Here is a 23,768-nt window from a genome sequence, read left to right as displayed (position 1 = left end):
ACGGCATGCCGAGACAGACGCGAGGGGAAACGCATTTCAGAGATGTTGTGTCGAGAACTTAGCCCGGGCCGGCAGCAGGACACTCACCTCTCCGCTGACCGATCCCCCCCGCCCCCTCGATCACATGAAGCAAAACGCTCAGAGCTCCTCAGCATCGGCGTCGGGTCCAGGCCCGACGCTCAGCGTAGAAAAACTCCACAATCCGCTCCAGGTGAACCTTCCAGGACCAAAATCCACGCTCTCATCTTATTACTTTCCCAGAGACGCACTGCGCCTCACACACTTTCTCCTCCCAGTGTGGTGAAGAGGGGGGGTCGCTGCTGGTCAGCGGGAGCAGAATGAAAGTTATTTGGGGCTGGGCTGTCCCCACGTGAAGAGGTCCACCAGGCTGGGTGTGGAGTTGGAGGAATGCAGACACATTGCAGACCCTCTGCTGACCACATGAAGGGAAACATCGTCGCTTTAAAATACAACGATCAGGATGTGATGATTTACAACGGCTTAATGAGTCTGCAGATTGTTGTTGGGTTACAAATTTCAACACATTTTATTGAGATTCTCTGCCACGGACTAAAACTAAGAGCATAACTGTGACGTGACGGAGAATATTCACTGTTCAATCCATCATGTGAAAATGGAAAGAGTATGAAACATGTGTAAACCTACCATGACGTGAGGTCAAAGTGCTCACATCTGAACAGGAATTAAAGAAAACTGGTACGAGGCCCATGGTTACTCTGGAGGAGCTGCATAGATCCAAAGGCGGGAGAAGTCGTCCACAAGACAACATTGAGTCTTACAATCCAGAAATGTGTCTTAAATGGAGGAGTGGTAACAAGGAAGTTGTTGACAGCACAGTTGTTGCACATTAAAGCGTCTAGTTAAAGTCCAGACCTTAATCCAACTGAGAATCGGTGAGAGGACTTTATGTGCACAGACTCAGGCTCATTTACTTTGGGGGATTTCTGCTTTTATGCAAAAACTTGTGAGCCTTTCATTTTCTGTTGGGTTTCAAAGTCTTTCCTCTGCAAACCAACCTGCAGTGCAGAACTCAAAGAAAACCAGGAACCGATGAGTTGAAGCCCGATCCGTTTGTTTTTATTTATAAGAGCTGAAAGGTTTTGGATAGATCTGTTTGTATTCATTTAACACATATACTACAGATTTACACAACTGTAAATATGTTTACAGTAAAAGAAAAAAGTTTGAGGGAAAAAAATCTGAAATGCTTCAGACTCTGAACAGTTTGTGAAACCGAGATAATAAATGTCTCAACACACCAACTGACGGCATGAAGAGAAAACGTCAGTCTGAATGACTTGGATGGATGAAAACTTTCACACATGCGCAGAGTAGAGTTGTGCCGTTTGGTTCACACTGGACTCGACAGTGAAATCATCAACAGCTGTGTGAGGTTGGAGTTCTGCAACTTGAGACTGGGTCAGCGAACAGTATTTCAAGATATATTTAAAGTTTGACACGCTTAAAAATTAAGATCCGAAAGGCAAATTGTCAGCAGCTGTTGTGAGTTAAAAAGCACAGCAAGCGGGACAGAGATCCGATTTTCTAATTTTACCTCAAGGCGGAGAAAAAGGCAAATGTCACGTCAGCCTCACTTTAGGCAAACTCCCAACTCAAACTAAAATCAAGCCGTTTGGTTTGACGATGTAATTTGAATGAATTAAAAAACAGCTTTTTGTTTATATTTTTAGGTCTTTGTCTCCCCCTCCTGGTGTCGCACAGTCTGACAGCCTCAGTCTAATAATCCATCAGCTCAGTCAGACACGCAAGGAACTCCCTTAGTGCTAAAATATACCACCAAATATTCACTCAAAATAAATTGAAATATAAAAATGTCGTTATTTTGTGTTCAATCTGCTAAAAATACAGGAGTCACAGCTTTAAGAGAGTAACTCCTCAGTCAGTTCATGTTTAAGTAACTCCTCAGTCAGTTCATGTTTAATTAATTAACCTGATAAAGTACATGTTAGTTACCAAAATCTAAGCAGAATGGTTCCTTCTTAAACTTAGAAACTTCTAGGATCAAGAAGACAGAAATATTTCTAGAGCTGGAGAATAAAAGACAAACAAGAGCAAACCCTGTTAGTACAAGACTCTTTATTCAATCATCTTCCCCGTTCCCAGCACGTCGCTCTTGTTATCCCAGGAACAAACTGGAATGAAACACAGCAATCGCCTTCAAATTCATCAGTTCAGCTATTCATCTCCGTCTGTAAAGGCAGCAGGTTCTGGTTCTGGTGGATCAGGACCTCGGTGGAAGCATAGCAGAGGTCTGGATGAGGCTCCGACTCCTTCAACGCGCAGCACACGCTTCATTTCTTACCTGGGTAGCAAACAGGAAACGGTTAAATACGCCACAGGAAGCTTAGTATTCCTAAGCGTTTAAACACTCTGGAGCTTTTTTCACATTGTGAAAAAGCTCAATCTGGGGGATTTCATGAGAAATGAGAAATCCCCCAGATTTTTTATGAAATCTGGGGGATTTCATGAGACGGCAACACAAAGAAGAAGTGTCTAATAGTTCGGAGGAAGGATATAAATGCTTTTTTTTTGTAATCTGGAAATTGTGGCGTTCGTTTTTGTATTCAGATTGATTTTAAGGTCATGACTTCCTAATGTCTGATGGTGGATTGAACGCCATCAGACACGAATCCTTGGAATGTGGTTTTATAACCCGATCCACCTGAAAACGTCTCCATAACTTCACCCCCGACCTGTCTGGATGTTTGTACAAAATACTGACAGCTACGTGTCATTTTCTCCGTCTCTCACTTACAGGTGATTTTAACAGAGCCTCTTTTAATGGAAACACCGCAATTGCAAAATTGTGTTGTTTTTTTACATTCGCGGAATATCAACAAAGTTTTGCACACATTTGTAATGGAAAAGCAGCTGGTTAGGAAGTAAATAAATTGGTAAGAAAAGCCAATGAACTGCTTCAGAAAATAGACTGACTTACAAAATGTTGTATAATCAGGGCTCCCATACAGTTCTACATCCAAACTCTGTAGACTATAAGATTGAAATTTAAAGTTTTCGGTCCCATTTAGTCCAATTTTACAAATGGATTTCAAGGTATCTATAGAGTGGCCAGACGTTAAATGTGCAGCCTGCAAAAATGTCCAACTGTGAAGAAATGGGAGAAAGGAACCAAGAGAGAAAGAAAGAAAGGATGATGGCTAAACTGACAGAAGGATGGCTAGACAGATGGATACCCATCCAAAGCTGGAAAACTGTTCATTTCCAGACATTTGTGGGAAGTGCAGGAGCTCCGCACTGGAAAAACGCTCATCATGGAGATGAAGGACAAGAGCAAAGCCACGAATAAAACAGTGTGAACACAAAATGAGTTGAGGGTTCGTTCCTCCTGGATGCTCTCCTGACGCGTCACTGCTGATCCCCTCAGAAACGGACAAACGCGCGACACGCACACACACCGAGCAGAGTCTAGAGCGAGCGCGTTTCCGTGCACCGGTCCACACATGGAATCTATAATCCTCATTGAGCGCCCTCCCATCTGTCTTTTTCTTTTAACTTTCTTCATGAAAGAGAAAACAGCCACAGCTGGGTTCAGAGAGGACACACACAGAGATCAGCCAGAAATAAAACTCACAAAAACACAAACAACACGGGGGAGGGGCCGCAAACAGAGCGAGTACCCTGAAGGAAAACACCAGCATGGTGACCAGCAGAAACCCTACGACACGACATCAGAGGAGCGGCTGCACCAGAGGCTCTCTGCCTGGGCACTCCAAGCACGCGTGTGTGTGTGTGTGTGTGCGTGTGTGTGGGTGGTGCCTTCAGGACGGGATGCGGACAACCGTCCTGAACCAACTGCTTGATCCAAACATCCATCCCGATGATGTGAGTCACCAGCCGTTCTGTTCCTTAGAAGCAGCAATCTGGTGAATGCTGTTCTCAGTTTGTTAGGAGCTTAATGACGCAAAACTGCAGTGATAAAAACTTCTTTCACAGCAACAAGACAAAGGGACGTAATTGATCTCAGTGGGCTTTTATTTCCATGTTTAGTGTCTAATGGTGTTTTCGCTCCTTTTTAATGAAGCTTTGTACGCTCATTCAGCAGCAATGGAACATTTTAAGCACTTGGAGCCTGATCTACAGAGATTTAAAATGAGAGGCAAATTGTACGAAGAATAAAACCGCGAGCGCGGTAAAGGGGGCGTGTTGAACACAACTCACTGCAGGAGTGACAGCGGTGCAGACGGCCCTGTTCAAACGAGGATTGTGTCATCATGAGCGTCGGCGAGCAGAGTGGGCATAAAAGAAAAATGAAGCAGAAAGTGATTACAATGATACGTTTCATTTAATGAGGTAAAACCCAACAGTAAAAACATTTAACGATCAAAGTAAAACTCAAAACCTCTGTGCTCACTCACTCCACGCTCACCTTCGTCTTACCGCCAATCCTTATGTGACGATTTGAAAATAATAATAAATATTGCTTATTTAGCACGAACATTGCAAACCAAGGAAAGGCCATAATAATTTATCAGAACATGAACGAGCCGGTAAAGAAACTTTTCCTGGGCTTCAGAGACGCGCTCCTGCCGGGCATCAAAACGTAACGCCGTGCTGCAGAAAGCGACGGCGTGCTGGAATCATTTCCAACTCATCAGCATATAAACATGTTTTGTATATTCATGAAAGCAGACAAGCTGAATTTAGAGCGACTAAGATTCTCCTCACTTTGCGGCACAATTTTGTTTGCGTGTCGTCTGTGTGTGCACGTTATCAAGTTTGTACCAGATTTTACAAGTCATATGGTTCAACAAACTATTAGTTTTAAACAAATTACAGCTCTTTCTAATACACTTTTTTTGTTTTTGAAATTACAATCACTCGAGACTAAGTGGCTGTTCCTTCTCTTCTGCCTAACATCAGACCAACCTGTTGCCTTCCCCTGTCTGTGATTCTTTCTCTCTTCTTCTCTTCTTTCTCTCCATCCTCTCAGCTGAATGACATGAACTTCATGTTAAGTAGGTTTAAAATACAGCAGTCAAACCACACAAGAAACACGATTTTAACTGATATCCGTTTGGATGAACAGCTGCTTCTGATCAGAAGTAGATGCATCAAAGCACGTGTCAGACTGAGTGACGGTATTTAAACTCAGGTTTATCACAGCCAAGTTCTGTAATTTATTGGTTTTATGACTCACCATTTCACTCAACAAATGATGAATGTCTGCACAACAAAATTTACATTTACAAGCGTCCTCTTGATGCACCAACATAATTTACCTGCCGTCTTTCGATCACTTTCAACTGTTTTTATGTTTTGTGCCCTGAGAGCTTTTGTTTCCGACTCTCCATCTTTAGCTCAGGTGACAACACGATTCAAATGGAGAAAAAAATAAAAATAAAAAAAATCGCACGCCGAAATCAGAAAAAAAAAAAAAAAAATTGAAGTCCTGGAGCGCCATGTGTCAAGTATAAAAGCCGCAGCGCCTGATTGGCTTACACGCTCAACGCAAACCTCGCGAATAACTCGGCGTGTGGGGAGAAAGGGGGATGTCTAAAATAATAACTGAAGCCCCTCTGATGTTGGTTACGTCATGCACAAAGTTGTTAAATACAGAAAACGCCAACAAGAAATAATTTTTGCGCCACCATTTTGGCGCCCCCTGGAGCACAGCACCCATGTGCGCTGCGTGTAGTGCATACCCACTGTTTGCTCCAGTGGCCGTACATCCTCTCCTCACCTGGCAGTTTGAACCACTTGGGCACCTTGCCCGGCTCGGCTCTGGCCGGCTTAGCGCCATGTGCTTGTGTAGACGCTTCTGGCTCTTCCCGCGCAGACTTTGGGTCAGCGTCCATCGCTTCTGCGGGCGGCGGAGGCTCCTCGACGGGTTCTGAGCCGGGTGTGGTCTCTGGGGACCGGAGCAGGCAGCTGCAGTGAGGAAACAAGAGGCAGAAAACCTCAGAGGGGAAGTGTTGACTGAGGCATGTTTGTGTCTGATCAGAGCTGGATTGTTTTCCTTTAGAGTTTCTGCTTTTTAAGACCATTGTGAATTAAATTTAAGACTTGTATCGCAATGGAAAATTTGATATTTTATATAGTAGTAGTACCGAGCTTTTTTTGCACAGAATGTGCATAGCAGGTTAGCAACAGAGGTGAGCCAGTGGCAAAGATAAAGGCCATCCTTATCAATGAAAGATGCAAAACAAGCTAGCTAGCTAGCAAGGGTTCATTAGCAGCTAGTTAGTGGTAGCTTCAAACGTATCAAGTCAAGGAACAGAATGAAGATGTCTGAGTGCAAAGTTTTTTTGCCTGACAGTAAAGTCAGACGAGAAAAATAACCTACATGGACTATACGTACTTAAGCTCGACAAAATTTAAGACCAGAGATAAACTTAAGACATATTTTCCAGTGAATCTAAGACATTTTAAGGTCTTAAAAGTCTTAAATTAATGTATCAAAAATTCAGACTTATTAAGGATGCACTCTGTCCAGGCTGGGCAGCTAAGACGAGGTTAAGTGCCAACATTGTTCCAGCAGCTGAGGGTCACTTTTAAGGCTCTATCTTTAAAAGTACTGGGGCATGGTGTGTGTGTTTGTCTGTGTGTGTGTGGAGGAAATGAGGGCGAATAGGGGCACCTGTCATATAACCAAAACCTCAAAGAGATTCCACATACCTCGCAATGGACTCATTGGCTTGCAGGGCTGAAACGGACGTCTCAAGCAGATCTCTCTTTATGTAAAACTCTGTGGAGGAAAAACTGGGTTGTATTAAAGTCCCCTGCAAAAACACAAGTATTTATTTGAAGCTGGCATAAAATGTGAGTAAAAGCGGGAAAAAACAAAAAAAAGCAAAAACCTGCTTTGACGTCAGAGCCGAAGTACACCAAAGCACCAGGAAACAAGTCGGCCTGAAGACAGACGCAGAGAGCGGGCGAGTAAACAGAAGCTTTCAAAATGTTTGGCATTCTCGTCAATTTCTACAAACAGACAAAACGAACTGCTGCTGCCTCCCGCTACAAGCAAACCAAACGTTCCTGGCAAATCAGAGGCAGAAATTAAGCTCGTTTCCTGGGATGATTCATGGCTCGGGGGGGAGATGTGAACCAGCAACCACCGTTCTTTGAAGCGGACCACAAAATGAGCACCAATCAAATGGTTAGCGAAAACACTTTCACCCCTGAAGCTCCACATTCCTCCACCGTAGATGGTCCTAATGGTTATAATGGACCAGTGCCAGGAAGATATATCATCAACCGTGTAATTTTGAGGTGAAAAACACAGACGGATGGGCAGGCGGGGAGCACGTCTGTCACTCTAATAGGACAGAAGCGAAAAACAGCTAAAGAAAATGTCTTCTTCACACGAGAAACACACAAAATGGTTGTTGTGGAGGAGAGAACGGCCGTTTTTGTAAACGGAAAACAACTGGATAAAATTGGGATGGGAAGGTTATCTTTTATCTTAATTAGAGATCGCAGTTAAGCAGAAACATCGAAACCACAGAACTGGCTGAAACATTTCAATAATCCTGATGTAAAAACAAGAAAACTGAAACAAAGTCGGTCATAATTCACTCCTCCAGAACATCAAGAACTACAAAATGAGTGATTTATTTAGTCTCCTTCTTGGCTCTAAACACTTGAAAACACAAGAAAGCAAACAAAAATGGCCATTTCAAACAATATTTAGCTAATTTGCTTCATAACCACGGCATCTCTGACTGGCTGACCAGGAAACAGCCCTGAACCAATAAAGAATATGTGGAGAGGAAGAGACGGCAGACCTCAGGTTTCCATGATTAATATGCCTCAATGTACATTTTCCGTTTTAATTAATCTCATTATTTAGTGAATTCTAGTGCGGCTCAAATGCATACATGGATGCAAGTGGACCGGAGACCGCTCCAAAAGCAGGAAGTGGACTCTGTAGCACAGGGCATTCTGGGTAAATACAACCAAAACAGACTAACGTTGGTGGGGGAAATGTTTTGTGGCGTTTTGCCAATGACAAAATAGAAACTCTACAACCACTAAAACCCGATGTCACTTCATTCTGATTTACATTTCATGAAGGAGGAAGTTGTGCTCGGCGTCTTCTTCTGAGGTTTTCATGTTTCCTTCACGGATTCTTGGTGCGGGGAGGGAGCGAACAGGTTTTTCAATTAGTCCAGTCTGTTTGAGACAGTGCAGTGTAAATAAAAGCGAAATGCATCAGCTGGAAATGTTGCAATTTTGGTCCCCAATAGAACCGAGTTTATCGGACCAACGGGTGTGGAAACACCTTTAGTAAGCCTCAGAGCGTCTGCAGGAAAGATGGTGGGAAGATGGTCCTGATGGAGAGATACTCTCTGTAAAATGGTGCCGACGGCAGGAACTGCTCCACCTGTTGGGTTTTCATCCCTTTTACTTCCCCGTTTCATGTCGGTCGCTTCGTCAGATCAAACAACTTTATACAACAAGCAGGCAATCAGTGAATTGACGACAGCTGAGCTTCCGCATCAAGTAGATGCAGTAAAACGACCTGCATGACAAGACGCCATCACTAATCACAACAACGATGAGGACGTTTATAAGTCTCTAACAGCAACAATATCAGAGAGACTGTACGTCTTAGGGCTGCAGATTATTATTATTATTAATTATTTTATCAATTATTCTGACGATGAATCAGATAAAAAAAAAGGTCCCGTTCTGCAAATTTCATATAACGACTTAAGCAGCTTTATATACAATATTAGAAATGCATTACAAGATGAACATATACATTTATTTTTCAAATAAGGAAATAAACATTTTATTGCCTATTATTCAATAACTTAGCATTCCTTTAGTGAACGATCATTTGTAGCAAAAGTACTTCCAACATCAACATCTGAAAAAAATCAGCCCTTTTTGACTGACTTAGGATCAATATAGTGTAGGGCTGATCTGGTGATTAGTTTTAGGACTAACAGATTAATAAATGGACAGCAAAAAGTGTTTAATAGATTATTTTCTCCATCTTGAGGAGTTCTGGTTCGTACAGACAAGTTTTTGTTCTCATCTTTTTTTTAAAGGTTTTGTTGGCTCTAGTGGCCTTTATTTGAAGGTGGTTTGACGGGAAGGAGGGGAATGAGAAAGGGGGAAGACATGCGGCAAGTGTCTCCAGGCTGGGAATCGAACCTGCGACCAACGCCACGAGGACCAATGGGTGGGTTGTGCTTTTCCCCTGCGCCACCACAACACCCCAAAACATATATACTTTTTGTACAGTTTTGGATTAGTTACTGCTCTGAGTTTGTCTTTCAGAAGCAGCATTTTTTTGAGTACGCGCTCTCCACGTAACGATTAGTCGATTACAGAAGTAGTTGGCGATTATTTCAATCACCAGCTCATCACAATTAATCGTTTCAGCTCCGTCACGGAGCTACTCTCCAGCGACATGGGGCAGGTGGCTGCCAGGGTCACGTGGGTTCACACGGGCACCGTCCTCCATCCGTCTTTTGTGCAGCTGGTTGCTAAAATGGGACACGCTGGCCTAATTGCTGTCATCAGAGCCCTGTGAGCAGGAAGCAATGCGTTACAGCAGAACAACGAGCATTCCTGCGATCCCGTCCCCTACAAAGCCGCGCTCCGGAAGAGACGGGCCGACGAGAGGAGACCTGTGGGTGTGTGAGAGGAACGGACAGGGGGGATTGAGTAAAAAACACAGGGCGACAGAGGAGGAGGCGGAACGGGTCCTGACGGAAGAGCGAGAGGCAGACGGGTGAGGGAGGGGACGCCTGCTATCAAAGGGCCTCTGGGTTGTGGAAACATTCCTTTCCTGACATGACACAAAGTGATTAAAGTGCACGTTAGTGTGTGTGTATGTGAGGCACATGTGCACGGATGTCTGTGTGGCATGACAGAGAAAGATTAAAGATTCCTTCTGCGAGACAAAGATTGATGTATAGACTCAGAAACGGAGACAGACGGTACGTGCCTGAGTGTGCGCGGAGATTAAAGATTTTGTTTTTGCGCACTTTAATGCTTTTAAGTCCCTAATGGATAGAGACATGTGGGTGAAGGCCAGAGAGAGAGAGGAAGAGCGAGAGAGGGACCGTCTGGGTGCTGGAGGCTAAACGGAAAGAAACCGTTGAAGTTGGGGTGCAGGAAGGCGGGGAGGTCGGGGGGAGACGAGTTGCGGGTAACGACTCGGGAGACGGAGAACAAAGACAGTTGCCGAACATCGCAGCGTCTGATTTGACCGAGACAGATCCCGACACGGGAGAGCCTCAACAAAGACATTTCAAAGTGGGCTTTTAAGGGGTTTTTTTTCTCCTGAAGGATTGTTATCGTTCGTAACCAGCCCCACTGAGGGCTGAATCTTCATCATCATCATCACAACAAGATAAACTTCAAACGACCCCCACTCCCCCAGTCCCCCTTTGATTTGCAGCTTTTTCAGGTGTCGAATACGTACGAAACTCCAACTAATATATTTAAAATCAAGAGGAGGAACTGAAGTAACTACTTTATAACTCTGACACCTTTTCCCTCTAAACTCAAAGGCAACAAAGCATCCTGGCTGCCTACTGCTCCGTGTATATGTGTGTGTGTGTGTGTGTGTGAGAGAGATCAAAGCGAGGCCTGTATTAACCCCATGTGCCAGTCTGGGAAAAATCAAGCCCAGCTGGGGTCAAGGACAGTGGAGAGAAGGGTGGTGGGGGGGGCATGTATGAGTTGAAGTGAACAAAAAGGGATGGAGGGGCCAAGAATGCAGAGGAGCTTTGAAGAGCCAGCCGAAACATTTTATAGTGTGTGCTGAGAGAGAGGCGGGAGAAAAAAAAGTTTTATTTGTTGTTTTGTTGGATTTTAACTTTGAGGCAAATCAGTCGTTTTACCGGCGCCAGAGTGAAGGTGAATGACCTTACCTCCACCAGAGTAGCTGAAGGGTCTTTCAGAATCGTTTTTGGAGGGGTGATGACTGAAAAGGAGAGAGGAGGAAATCACAAACTGATAACTGAACTCATGATCAAATCAGCAGTTATTTAAACCTAACTTTAAATATAAAGCACGAATCACTGGTGGATTTGTTCTGTCTATGGCACGAGTTCTCACTCCTTAAACTTATTCACACTTTGTCACATTTCAATGCATGTTTATGCAACCGACACAAAGTGGTGTGTAATTGTGAAGAGGAAGAACAATGATAAATGGTTTTAAATTGTTTCACAACATAAAACTGAAGAAATGTGACATTTGTTCATTATTCAGAAATCACCTACTTAGTAAACAGAAAACATCTTTGTGGTTTTGCAAATTTGACTTGCAAAAGTCCAATTTAAACACTGAATGTTGCACATTTAAACATTAGTGTTTAAATGTGCAAACATACCCTAAAATATTTGAAGTTGTAGTGAAAGTTTTATTATTTTTATTTAAACAAAGTTTTGACTCTGTGGGGCTGTAAACACAAAATACCAAGGCTGCCAGATTCTTACTAAAAATAAAAACCTGAAAAGTAAAGATTATTTTTCTTCTTCTGCGTCACATGCGATCTGAATAACGAACACTGAAGTATGAGGTCGTAATGTGTCAAAATGTGGAAAACCTAAAGGAGTATAAATATTTTTGCAAGGCGCTGTACCCCAAACGAACGTAGCTGTTGATACTCTGAACTTTTGTGACCACTCGCAAGAAAGACAAATAACTGCTTTCAACAAAATAGCAAGTACATCAAAAGATTTAAAGCATCAAGTATAATCCATCAACACTCAGATTTAATCAAAATGTCCCATCCACAAAGACTTAATTCGGAGACGGACGACTTTTGTTGTGAATGGCGTTTTTTTAATTTCCTCTCCCTTATTCCAACACCCTCAGAGGAGGCCAGGCAGGCAGACACACACACACACACACACACACACACACACACTGGGTGCACAGCTTCTGAATGCAGCCGAGACTGAACGTACTAAAAAGTGTTGCAGACGAGTCGTCGATAAGATTAGACTGCGGTGGAAATTATGGGTTGAAAACTGAAACAATGAATTTTGCATATTTGCTCAGATTCCTTGTGGTTTTAAGCAGCATCAGAATCCTGGAATCACCGCTGTTGGCCTGAGAGACACGTCGTTACCACGAGCTGCACTGCTCTGCTTCAACACAAACCTTAGAATGTGAAACTTTAATCACCGAACTGCTTTAAGTACAACAAGACAATAGAAAAAAAACAAACAATTTAAAACAAACAATAAGCATAAGAAGTTAAGATGAAGCAACTTAACATATTTAAACCGTGAAAGCGTCACGTTTTATTATAAGCAATGCTGCTGAATGTGAGTAATAGTGGAAGATAAAAAAAAACAGCTGTTCTTGTTTGTGCTCAAGCTAAGCATTATAGCACAGCTGACTGTTGCAGGAATTTAGAAAAGCAGCAGTTAAAAGAAAAGCTATTGCTTAAAAAGTCAGAAGATATTTCATCTGTTAGTTTTTTTTGTGTTCAGCTGCTTTCAATGTGTGTGTAGCTGTGGATGTCACGCTAATTTTGGCAAATAATAATTATAAAATCATCATGTCCTGAATTAAGACGTGCAACCTGGAGAGAAACTTCATTTTTGACAAAACCTCTTTGGAGATGGATAAAAAAAACATGTTTTTAGCTGCACTGTATTTAACTATGTATTATTTGCAATGTATGCCTGCTGCCAACTAGAGTCTAGATAAGGCTTAAAAGAAAATGTAACCCTAGTTGACTAATTAAATACCATTATAGGCCACAGCCCGAAGTAAACCCTACATATTGTTTTAATTAAGATTTTACCGCTTTAGTTTTTTTAACCGGAATCTGAGTAAGCAGTGTAACGTCTCCTGTCTTTAGCTCGTGTTTAACATCTTCCAGATCCGTTTTGTCATTTGCTGTAACCGCAGGGTGAGTCAGGTGCAAATATTTGGGGACGTGTGACTGATAGAAGTAGAGCAGAGCAGAGCTAATCTACTTATGAAGGCTACCATAAGTACATTAAGAAAACTTTATGTTGGCCCAACCCGACCATCAAGCAAATCATTTTGGCCGATGATATTTGTTGTTCATTTTTACGTAAATAAACTGACTTGAATAGAAACAGGGTGTCGTCTGTTAGTACTCAAAGGTGATTTTAAAGGTTTACACAACAGCAGAAAGGTGGATCGACGTCTTAAAGGGTGAGTTTGGATACATGGAATAACTAAAAGGAGATTAAATGCCACTTACATAAGTAGAAACTGATCTCAGGATCCTCCAAGTGACTTCTCAGGAAGTGTCTCACTGCACCGACTGGACAAAAACAAAAACAAAACAAAAAAAAAACAAGCTCTACCTCCATCACTCAGTTTGTGGACTGTAATTGATGTTTCAGAAGGAATTTTCCTTCGACTTGTTTTTTTCCCCTATGCTGGCTGTCAGATGGCTGTTGCTCATAATCCCTGGAATTACAGACCCGTCTCATTCTTTCCGTCTATATTGCTCTGCTGCGGCTGCAGTCGTGAATGTGTTTACAGAGCCACGAGTAAACGTCGCATTGCAGCCATACCTGTGGCTAGTCAGGTGAAATGAGCACTAACACAACACGCACCTGTCTCAAGGGGCCTGAAGAAGCCCTGGAGAACATGTCTGTCTGGAAACTGGATCCTCAGGACCACCTGGAGACGCACAGGATGTACACACTGAATTTTAAAAAACACGTGATTGACTCATTGTGGAAGTATTGATGCCACTTGAAACTTGGATATTTTGCCAGGTTGCAATCTAAATTTAGTGTGTTTTGAGGAGATTTTATGGCAACACAGGACAGTGCGTAATGAAACGGTCTGTACAAGTAAAAGTGTGGCTCACGTCGGTATTCAGAATCCATGAGCCAAAACTTAGTGGAACCTTTTGCTGCAATTACAGGAGCAAATGTTTTGAGGGCGCGTCTCTAGAGAATTAATTGTTTCCCCTTTCTTTAAAAAGATGGGGTAGTGTCTGATCGTACAGAGGCATCTGGGTCGGAGAATATTTCTAAGAGGAGGTCTTGCACTGGGACTGATCATGTAAGGAAATGGTACGGATTCCAGCATGATGTGGAAGCGATCAAACAATATGGAAGAAACTGATGAAAGGAAGACGAATATGTTGGGGAAAGAGACTGTTTCTAAAGATTTTTTCACGATTCGGTTGTTAGAAATGAAATCCTTAAGTTGCACCCGCAGAGCCTCTTTACAACAGGAGTGTTAGTTTTACTCCAGGTAATGTTTTATAGTTTCGGTTTCGATCTTCCTTCTTCAACATGTTTGCTGCGCTCCCTGCAAACTTTCAAAAGGACTCAACTTTTTTCTGCAACGGCTTTTTCACTCTTCTATAAAGGCCAGGTTTACTCATCTCTGCAGTCCCTCCAGCGTTACCATCGTCCTCTTGGCTGATCAGCTGATCAATGCTCTCCTCAACCAGCCTGTCATATCTTGGTAGGGTTGTGGTGAGATGTGCACAGCTTCAAATATTATTTTATCATTTGAATCCTGCTTTAAACTTATCCACAACTTTCTCCCTGATCTGTTGGTTGTTCATCTTGGTCTTCGAGGTGCTGTGTCCCGTCTGAGGCCTTCACAGATTTATACTGCCCACCAGCCGTTTTTAGTCCGCTGTAATCAAACTCTAATCCGTTTGTCTAGAAAGTCCGGTTTGTTTGGGGAGGTGTTGATGCGCAATCAAACTCTGATGCAGACCAAAAAAGTGAACTCTGGTCCACCTAAAAACACAGGTCTTGATTCAGTTTTGAATGCCAAACAGACCGAGACCACTCCAAAAGAAGAAAGAGGACTATAGCGCAGGGCATTCTGGGTAAATACAAATTAAAACAACGCTAGAGTCTAGTGTTAGCAGGAGAAATGGCTTAGAAACACAGAAGAGAAATCCCACAACCGCTAAAATCTGACCCTACTCTATTTTTGTTTGAATTTTGTGAAGAAGGAGGTTCATGTCTTCTTCAGAGGTTTTTGTGTTGTTTGACTTCAGTAGTTCTTGCTGCAGCACCGCCGTAGCTTGCTCAAGGGGTTTGAATTGTTTGACACAGTGTGAAAGCGAACCCCATCAGCTGAAAATGTAACAAATGTTGCAATTTTGGTCCCCAATCGAACCGAGTCCACTGGACTATCAGGTGTGAAAACGCCCAGCGTAAAGGAGAATAAACAAATTTGTCAGTCTATTAGATTTGTAGTGGTAAGAAAACCTAAAAATCCTGTGATTTTCCTGTCGCCTCACACTTACGCACTACTCCATGCTGGTACGTTAACAAAACATCCAAATAAAACAGATGTCAGTTTGTTGTTGTAAGGAGTTCAAGGGTACAAATACTTTTGCAAAGCCATGCAGACCAGAGGAACGTTTGGACGTCGCTCACTTTGGGATAGCGCTCCATCTTCTCCTTCATCTGAGCTTCTCTCAAAGCCTTAGTGAGGAGCGGAGCCTCCTCTAATAACTTCCTGGAGAAAACAGGAAACAGAGACAAACACACGGGTTCAGATACGAAGCACGCTGCGGAGAAACAGACGAGCGCGTGTGTGGCCGTGCATGCGTGTTGTGTGTGTCGGAGGCAGAGACAAATTGCCGTGGTCGGCTTAACTCCGGCTTCGGTAATTGCAGTCAACGACATGGTAGCGGGGTCGCAACGAGGCAGCACGTCGGTGCCGATTAAAGGTCTGCGCTCGGCGAGGCCTCAACCTGATCGCGTTTGGTCCGCTGACTGGCCGGGCTACACAGAACAGAGTTTACTTACTGCTGCCAGTACACTGCGTTCGTGGGGCCTTTGTAGTGTGTGTGGGGCGTGTTATAAAAGGAACCATGTTTGCAAACACACACAACGTCTCCGCAGCTGCGGTCCGCCGCGGCCGCATCCAGAGACGGCAGAGTAAACTCGGCCCCATCTGTTTTGAGGAAGTGCTCATAAATAAATAAGAACTTCAAACTCATATTAGGCGGGATGGAAAAAAAAATAAAACTAAAAAACCTTCTAAACACACGCAGAGATGCCCGGCATTCTTCCTGCCTGTGGCCTCGCATCACTGCTGTGGTATTCGACAATTAATAGTTACATATTGGCAAAACACCACAGGACCACATGCAAAACCGACTTAATTATCTGCTTCAAAGAGTGCAGGACCAGAAGTCGGATTCAGATGGGTTTCTGTGGCAACGCGGTTTTTTTTAAAATTAAACTGGCAAACAAACAATCGGCCGGTTTTGTCGTTTCCTTCCACTCACCTCTCGCTCTTCAGCTGGGCGAAGCGCTTACGCACGTCGTCCACGGTCACCTCGAAGAACTCGTCGGGCAGATCGGCGTGGTCCTCGCTCCGGCGGGACACAGAGTCCATGTGGTAGATGAGAGGCTCCCTGTCGACCGGCTGGTCAAAGAGAGAAGCGACAACGTGTGACGCCGCCGTAACACCGGCGACCCTGACGGAGCGTCCACGCCCACTGAACGTTCCCCACATTTTGCTACAAACAGCCACAAACTTCAACCAACACAAAGAGGCGCAAAACTGCACAGTGGAGAAGATTTTCAGATTTTCCTTTAGCAAGTAAAAATTAGAGCAGTATGGCAGGCATTTGAGTTGATCCCACTTTACTCCAACACCCTTAAATATAACTTTGTGTATTGTTAAATCTTAGTCTAAGTTCACACAGCAGGTCTTAATGCTTTTTTTTCTTCTTCTGTCGTTGTTCTTATAACATATTAAAGACAACTGCAACGAGACTTGTGTGTGAACAATTTACATCCCATCATCAGTGACTTAAAAGCCGGATGAAATGATGAGAACCGTTTCCACAACGAAACGATGGTAACATCATGCAGTGGCTACACTTTGTCTCTGCCCTCTGTTTCAGTCAAAATTCAGACATTTGAATGAATTTGGGAATTTGTCACAAGAAATAAAATTCACAGATGTTATCCATTCAATCTGACTGAGCCTGAGCTATTCAGCAGAAAAACCTGGGCAAAGTAGAGAGAAAACTGAGGAGTTGATGCTGTAACTGCAGGAAAAAGTTGCTCTTTGAAGGCATTAACTACAAATGCATTACACACCCTGTATGTATTTATTTGTAAAATAAAAAAAGAGAGACACCCTATTTTTTTTTTATTATTTCACATTTATGTGCTACTTTGTGATCATCTACCTCCAAAAGATGCTTTAATGTTTGCGAGTGTAAGATTACAGAATGGGAAAAGAATGAACACTGTTGAAAATGTAATGAATCAGAAGATGCAGGAGAAGAATCTATATGTAAATAAAGAGAATATAACTCAAAAAGAGAAATTAAATGTTTACCTCCAGAAACTCCTCTGTGTTATCCAGATCCCGGTCTGCCGATTTGACAGTCGCTTTGCACTGACGAGACAAAAGTTACGCTCGTCAGTAAAGCCAAGAAGTCTCGTGAAAATCATTTCAAGGTGATTTAAAACATCCTGACATCAAATTTGTTATGGTCTCATCAGTGACGTTTCCTCATTCTACCTCACAAACAAAATGTTGATCAGGGCGGAGGTGAAACTCGCTCTAAAGCGTTTGTGTTTTCAACATCTTCTGATGCTCCATGACAGCTAGCTTTTAAAGCTGTTCCCCTCTACTTTGATGTGTATTAATTAAAAACGTAACGCATGTGGCGTGCTGCTGGGGCTCACTTTAGTGCTGTGGTTTGATTTGGCCTTCTTGGCTTTGGGCGACTGCACGGTCGGGGTTAGAGCCGCCAGAGACGAGGACGAAGACAGCGAGTGGCCCATCTCTCCGGCCAGACCCCCGAGTCGCTGACCGCCGCCAGAGAAAGGAATGAAAGCAGCTGCTGGAGCAGAGGCGGCCGGGAGAGAGTTCAACCCTGACGGTCCGGCTTCCTCTCCGTCCTCCACTGCTCTCTGGACTTTGGGTTGAACCACATCCTGAGGTTTAGGAACGTCTTCGGCAACGGAGCTTGGAGCTGGCGCAGCTGGCACAGCTGGCGCAGCTGGCACAGCTGGCGCAGCTGGGGTTTGCGATGGCTCGTGTGGATCCGACTCACTGGTTGGCACAACTTCAGCTGACGCCACTGGAATCGACGGCGCGGGGTCGGGCTGAGGCGATTCGCTGGGAGCGGTTTCCATTGCAACAGGTGTGCTTGGCGCTGCAGCAGGTCCATCTTCCTCTGCTGCTGCTTGATTCTTTTTGTGTAGAAACCTGGAACAGGAAGTGTTATAGTCACATCTCTAAACTTGTGAGCTCTTGCTAATTAAAGTCAAAGAGAAAACAACACCAAATGTAAACAAGCCACAAACGTCTAACGATCACTAGACGGGCACCAGAAAAATTCACCAGTGACCAAATCCGGACACTTTCCACTGACCTTTTACAGCTTTTGTTTTTAGACAATAATTCGAGGAAGCAGTGCAACTTCTCCAACTGTTAGCTTTTGTTTAACATATTTCAGCTCCATTTGGTCACTTGTATTGTTGACGCTATGTTGAGACAACCTGGAGATTTATTCATTTTGCAAAAAAGTGAGAGAGAACAGGACTTTGGCAGGTAATAGGAAGGTTAGCTGTAAAGCAGCAATGCTGTGCTTACCATATTTTATTAGTTTTTACTTTTCTGTTATACTAAATGTTTAATAAAAAAAAAGCTGACAATCTTCAGGTAAAGTTTAGTGAAGGCTCTACTGTAGGTACTCTAGAATAGAGAAAGCTGTTGTTTTTGTCATGCTAAACGCGCTAATCGCTAAAAATGGAGCTTCATTAATGATTTTGTTTTTATTCCAAAATGGTAAAACGTTGTTTTAAAGTGGAAAACGCTGGCTCTTCTAATAAAAATAACTGATCACACAGCAGAAAGGCTAGAAAAAAATATACTCAGTGCTCATCTACTTGGATTGTAAAATTTAAGGTCAAAGCGTTTATCAAAGACAAAATGAACCACTAAGTCCTGATAGGTGAGTCATTATTTTTATGTCTGATACAGAAATGTTCCTTGGTGTTTAAATGGGATGAATTTCAACAACAAGTGTGTCTAGGAGTTAGTTGTTTTTTTTTTTTAAACATTAAACCTTAACAATACTCCAACAGAAAATAAAGTGCAGTTAAAGGCCAAGAAATATTTTTTTGCAAACACCAGAGGCTGGAACAACAATCCCAATCTGTGGTTTGTTGTTTAAACTTAAGAGAAATTCAGACATTACTTCAGATTCAGGCTAGAGGTCAGCTAATTGTTTTTTTTTTTTGCTCAAAGAAAGAGTGGAAATAAATTAAAAGAAATTGAACAAAAATATGTTTCGATATTCCAGCGTGATAAGAGTTGATGTTTGCGGCCTACCTGACAATGGCGCTTCCGCCTGTAAGACCCAGAGACTTTAGAGTGGTTTTCTTTAACGCTTCCTCCCCACTCACCTGCGCACACACACACGGACAAGCAGCTGTGTTTCCATAGAGCTCACTTTCATCTCTTGAGAAAGGGAGAGTTAAAGGAAGGCTTCATACCTCGTCCCTCATGTAAACACATGCAGGAGTGGCTCCAGACTCGGTCAGCTCCGACACTCTGTCAGGATCCAGGGAAGTGACAGTGAAACCGAGATTAAAACCAAAGGTAAATGGTAATAGCTTACTTTCACTGTGACAACAAAAAATAAGACGCATTTCTTTTTATTGCTATTCCCCTGTTTAAGAGGGGTGCACCAATAAAACCACATGGTATGCAGTGGCACGCTGCATGTGTAAGCCATGTGCTTACAATGTCGTGCAGAAACCAACTAAACATTTTACTATTGTTCCCCTAAATTCCTGAAAATCAAAGCCAACCTACATTCCCTACATTTTTGTTCCCCCCCGTCGATGTGGAACCAATCAGAAGCATAACTCTGCTGGCAGAGAATCAGGATATGCAGTGACGTAATTCAATAGAGCCGTGATGAAGGCCGGTGGACTGCAGGAGCACCTGGCACTACTGGGTAACAGCTGCATGAGTATGAGAGGTGGGATAGGATGTGTGGGAAAATAAAGGCTTTGACGGAGGATGTCGGTTTGGCCCGTGTTCATCTTTCATGCAACGGCGAGCCGAAATCTGCAGAACCCATAAGGGGTATGTTCATTTTGTGCAGCAGCATCGCCTTTAACCTCTTCTTTGTCATTTATTTATTCAAAAATTGTTTGATTTTTTTATTTTACCGTCTATATTTTGTTATAGATAACGTTACTGTAATTTCATCTGTTGCTCTAGTGTTTTTCCATCATGTGTTTTAGTTTTTTGTTTATGGTAATGTCAGTGAACGACGTTTTTGCACATGTGGGACAAACTGTCTACTTCCTATAATTCATTCATATTATGCTGTAATGCTCCACTAGTGAAAGTAAATCTACCGGGCTTCTCCTCAGCACTGATACAATAACTTAGGACATGTTAAAAAAAAAAAAGTAAATAAATGTAATTAATTTTAGCTCATCAACTTTTACAATGTAACATTTAATACTCCTTTCAAATAGTTATTTCTGATCTAATTACTAAAATATGTTCAAATTTGAAATAAGCTCCCTTTGATTCATGCATAACTGCTGTAGTTTTAACAGTTCATCATCGTCTGAGTTTATAACGCTAAATCTGTCAACAACTTGCTACTGAAGAAGGGAATCTGTTCGGTCCCGTCCCGATCTTCTTGCACGTTCAGCACGCACCTGATCATAGGGAAATGCGCGATCACTTCCCACAGGCTCTGTCCGGAGGAGAAGGAACCCTGGAGCCGAGAGCCGTCCTCCATCTGGAGCGCGATCCGCACCTGATGCGCAGCGAGCCACAAGAACACACAAGCTGCGTCAGAGAGCACACGCGTTCCAACTAAAACAAACATGATGCAGGAGTAACTAGCGCCCGTAAATGTTCAGCATCAGTTCATCCACAATAAACTTCAAAATGAAAAAAACAAATAAAATACCAGAACACTACTTTCAGGGTAAAACGGGCAATATAAAGCACTTTGAAGTTTGTTCCTTTGTCTTTCTTCACATTAGAGAAGCTAAAAATAATGTTCTACATTACTGAGCCTCAAGGATCTCACATTGATGAAATCTAAGGAAAAATTATTGGCTCTTTGATCTGGAGCCATTTTCTCAGAGGAATAAACTCTTTGATAACCCGACTTGTTTTGGTCGCACATGTGGGCCTACATCAGCGCGAAAATGAGTAACACACCCGGAAACAGAGCAAGGCTGATGTTCTCAGCCTCTGAGTCACACTACGGGTTGTTTATGTTTACTCAACGGTGCCGTTGTCCAGAAGAGGGAGAGCGCTAAACGGCGGCTCACCGGGAGAGATGAAAAGAGAGACTTTGCTGTCAACACCAAACACACACTCACACACGCCTGCCTGTCTGAGGCGAGTGGTCATGTGAACATATATAAAAATCTGTGAGGGATCAACAAATCAACCATCCGCCAGACGAACAGAGCAGCAGATCAAACGCAGCATTGAGTTTACGGATCCGATCATCAAGCTGTGATGTCAGAGGAAAGGAAAGCTCAGCTGCAACAAAGTGTGTTTTTTGTTTGTTTGTTTTTGCTATAGAGACAAGTGAGAGCGAACAGAGAAATTTACGATGAAACTCACACACCAAAGTGAGCCACTAATGTAGGAGATAAAGTACAAATGTTTTTATCAGCAAGTAATACAGGGTTGCCAGCCACATGCTCATAATCAAACTTTTAACTTTCCAGACTCAGATTTCCAGGGTTTTCTGTATATTTTGGAAGAATAAACACAGAATTTCACTATTATTTTATAAATAATTTAAACGAGCGGACACACAGATGACGGATGTTCTAGATTGTGAAACGGATGGATGGTTGGATGGATGGTCAGACAAAGAGATCAACACATGATGGACAACAATGATGCCATTTGACAAAATGTAATGTTTGTCGCTTGTTTCACGGTTGGTTACTGTATTATACTTTTTATCATGTAAAAGCCCTTTGATCTGCTTCGTTGCTGAAATGTGCCATACAAATAAACTTGACTTCTTTAGTTGGACGAACATCGGACTGGACGAACGGACGAACAGATAGATCGATTCTCTCACTCTTTCAAATCCAAGCGAAGGTTCATTAAACAACAGGAAGTCACTGACTACATCAGTTAGTTAATTAACTGGTTAACAGCTGCAACATTTTTGAATGCAGCATCATTTTCCAGTTCAGGCCGTTTGCTTAGTTAAATCCAGGTGGACCTTTACTTCATCAGGCAGCTTACAAACAACTGCATGCAAAACTATTTACCTAATACGCTCTTTCATTGCGTACACCAGAGACCACAAACACCAATATTACTAAAACTAAATGTTTTTCATCCAACAGACTTTTTACAGCTACAAATTTTGAAACATGTGGAAGAGCATTGATAAAAAAAAAATAAAAAAATGCCAGCCATATGATTAGTATTTGAGGTTTGGAAAAAAAGCTGTTAACAACTCTGAATGCAATGAAGCCACTATTATTGAAGAAAAAGGTCATAATCTAGTAGTTGCTATTATTATTAATAGTAACAGGTAATGTTGTAATACTTCAAATTTATTAAAGGATCTAATTGCGCTTAAAAAAAACATTTCCGCCCGTTTGCCTCGATGTAATCCTTTCTGGACGACAAACTGCTTTTGAACCAACTTTGACAACATCGTAATTGTGACGAGTTGCTGATTTCTTCAAAAGAAATTATCTAGACCCACCCAATAAATGAGCTTTCACACACATGGATTTAGAACAATGTAAAAAATATTCATGGATTAGAGATTTAAAATTACCTATGGTATATTAATTTAAGTGAATTTCTCAATTAATTTCTGAGGCTTCTTCAGATTCAGTGTAGTACAGACCGTTGCAGGAGATCTTTCCTGCCAACAGCCATCTTCAATCTTCAATAACTCTTTAAAGAATCTAAATTAATAAATTACAACAACATTCCCGAAGGGATTATAGAGTATTTCTAAATTTGAATTGAATTGTTTTAGAGTACAGAAAATTGTCAAAAAAAAAAAAACTCACCTGTGGAGCTAAAATCTCAAAGGTAAATGCAGATATGAAGACTTACCAATAAATGACACGTTCAATGTTGCCACTGGTGATGTCTTAATGGTTCTGGTGATGGCCAGATTTTAACACCATTTTCTTATTCTTTCACACACATATTTTTAATAGTTAAGTGAACTAACCTGGCTGTCAGCTCCACTTTGTTTCCTTGTACTCGTCACCATTTCCAGTTTGGCATTGTTGGGAAGGTTGGCAAATCTCCACGGCAGCGTCAGGTCAAGAACGGTCCTCTGAAACCTGTCAGCAAGTTCACAACAGAAATAAGACAGCAGGCACCTGTAAAAATGACTTACACACCAATTACAAAAAGGTTCAGAGGATCAGAAAGCTTACTTTTATGCACAAAGAAGAACATCCAAGCCTGGCAACATTTTGCAAACAAAGACATCAGAAGTCTCCCAAAAGCATCAAATGAAATCAAATTTCATTTGTATTGCACCTTTCAGCAACAAGGCATTTTAAACTGGTTTACATCATAAACACACAAAAAGACAAAGTCACAGAAAAAAAGGTTCATTTTTTGGATACAGTTTCACTAGGCATGTGTATATTGGAAATATTTACTCAAACCTTTAGAGCGCTTACAGAGAGAAAGATTGCTTATTTTCTAGAGGTGTGCCGATCGATCGGTCACCGATCATGGGCCGATTTTCGTGAAAAAGTGCATGATCGGTGATCGGCGATCATTGGCTCTTGTTG

General features: G+C 42.3%; 1 protein-coding gene and 1 long non-coding RNA gene across 3 annotated transcripts in view; one reads left to right on the top strand and one right to left on the bottom strand.

Moving 5' to 3' along the window:
- LOC107838441 (uncharacterized) overlaps positions 1–10,889 on the top strand; it is a 16,384-nt gene extending 5,495 nt beyond the window's left edge. Inside the window, exon 3 of the long non-coding RNA XR_001664504.1 lies at positions 10,599–10,889. This is a non-coding gene — a long non-coding RNA (uncharacterized LOC107838441). The remainder of the gene's footprint in view (positions 1–10,598) is intronic.
- Positions 2,099–23,768, bottom strand: part of aspscr1 (ASPSCR1 tether for SLC2A4, UBX domain containing) — a 25,578-nt gene continuing 3,908 nt past the window's right edge. Inside the window, exons 4-18 of one of the 2 annotated variants that reach the window (XM_007570169.2) lie at positions 23,192–23,306; positions 20,667–20,767; positions 19,479–19,536; positions 19,315–19,388; positions 17,661–18,186; positions 17,308–17,367; positions 16,241–16,380; positions 15,381–15,462; positions 13,578–13,644; positions 13,217–13,279; positions 10,896–10,948; positions 6,861–6,912; positions 6,679–6,748; positions 5,744–5,931; positions 2,099–2,344 (exon numbers count right to left, since the gene is read on the bottom strand). In XM_007570169.2, the coding sequence (XP_007570231.1) occupies positions 2,334–2,344; positions 5,744–5,931; positions 6,679–6,748; positions 6,861–6,912; positions 10,896–10,948; positions 13,217–13,279; positions 13,578–13,644; positions 15,381–15,462; positions 16,241–16,380; positions 17,308–17,367; positions 17,661–18,186; positions 19,315–19,388; positions 19,479–19,536; positions 20,667–20,767; positions 23,192–23,306 (1,660 nt within the window). In that variant the 3' untranslated portion in view covers positions 2,099–2,333. Of the gene's footprint in view, positions 2,345–5,743; positions 5,932–6,678; positions 6,749–6,860; positions 6,913–10,895; positions 10,949–13,216; positions 13,280–13,577; positions 13,645–15,380; positions 15,463–16,240; positions 16,381–17,307; positions 17,368–17,660; positions 18,187–19,314; positions 19,389–19,478; positions 19,543–20,666; positions 20,768–23,191; positions 23,307–23,768 lie in introns of both variants that reach the window. The other variant, XM_016680802.1, reaches the window with a different exon arrangement.

Source organism: Poecilia formosa, unplaced genomic scaffold (assembly GCF_000485575.1).
Source record: "Poecilia formosa unplaced genomic scaffold, Poecilia_formosa-5.1.2 Scaffold256, whole genome shotgun sequence".
NCBI lineage: Eukaryota > Metazoa > Chordata > Actinopteri > Cyprinodontiformes > Poeciliidae > Poecilia > Poecilia formosa.
This window is presented reverse-complemented; position numbering and strand designations above follow the sequence as displayed.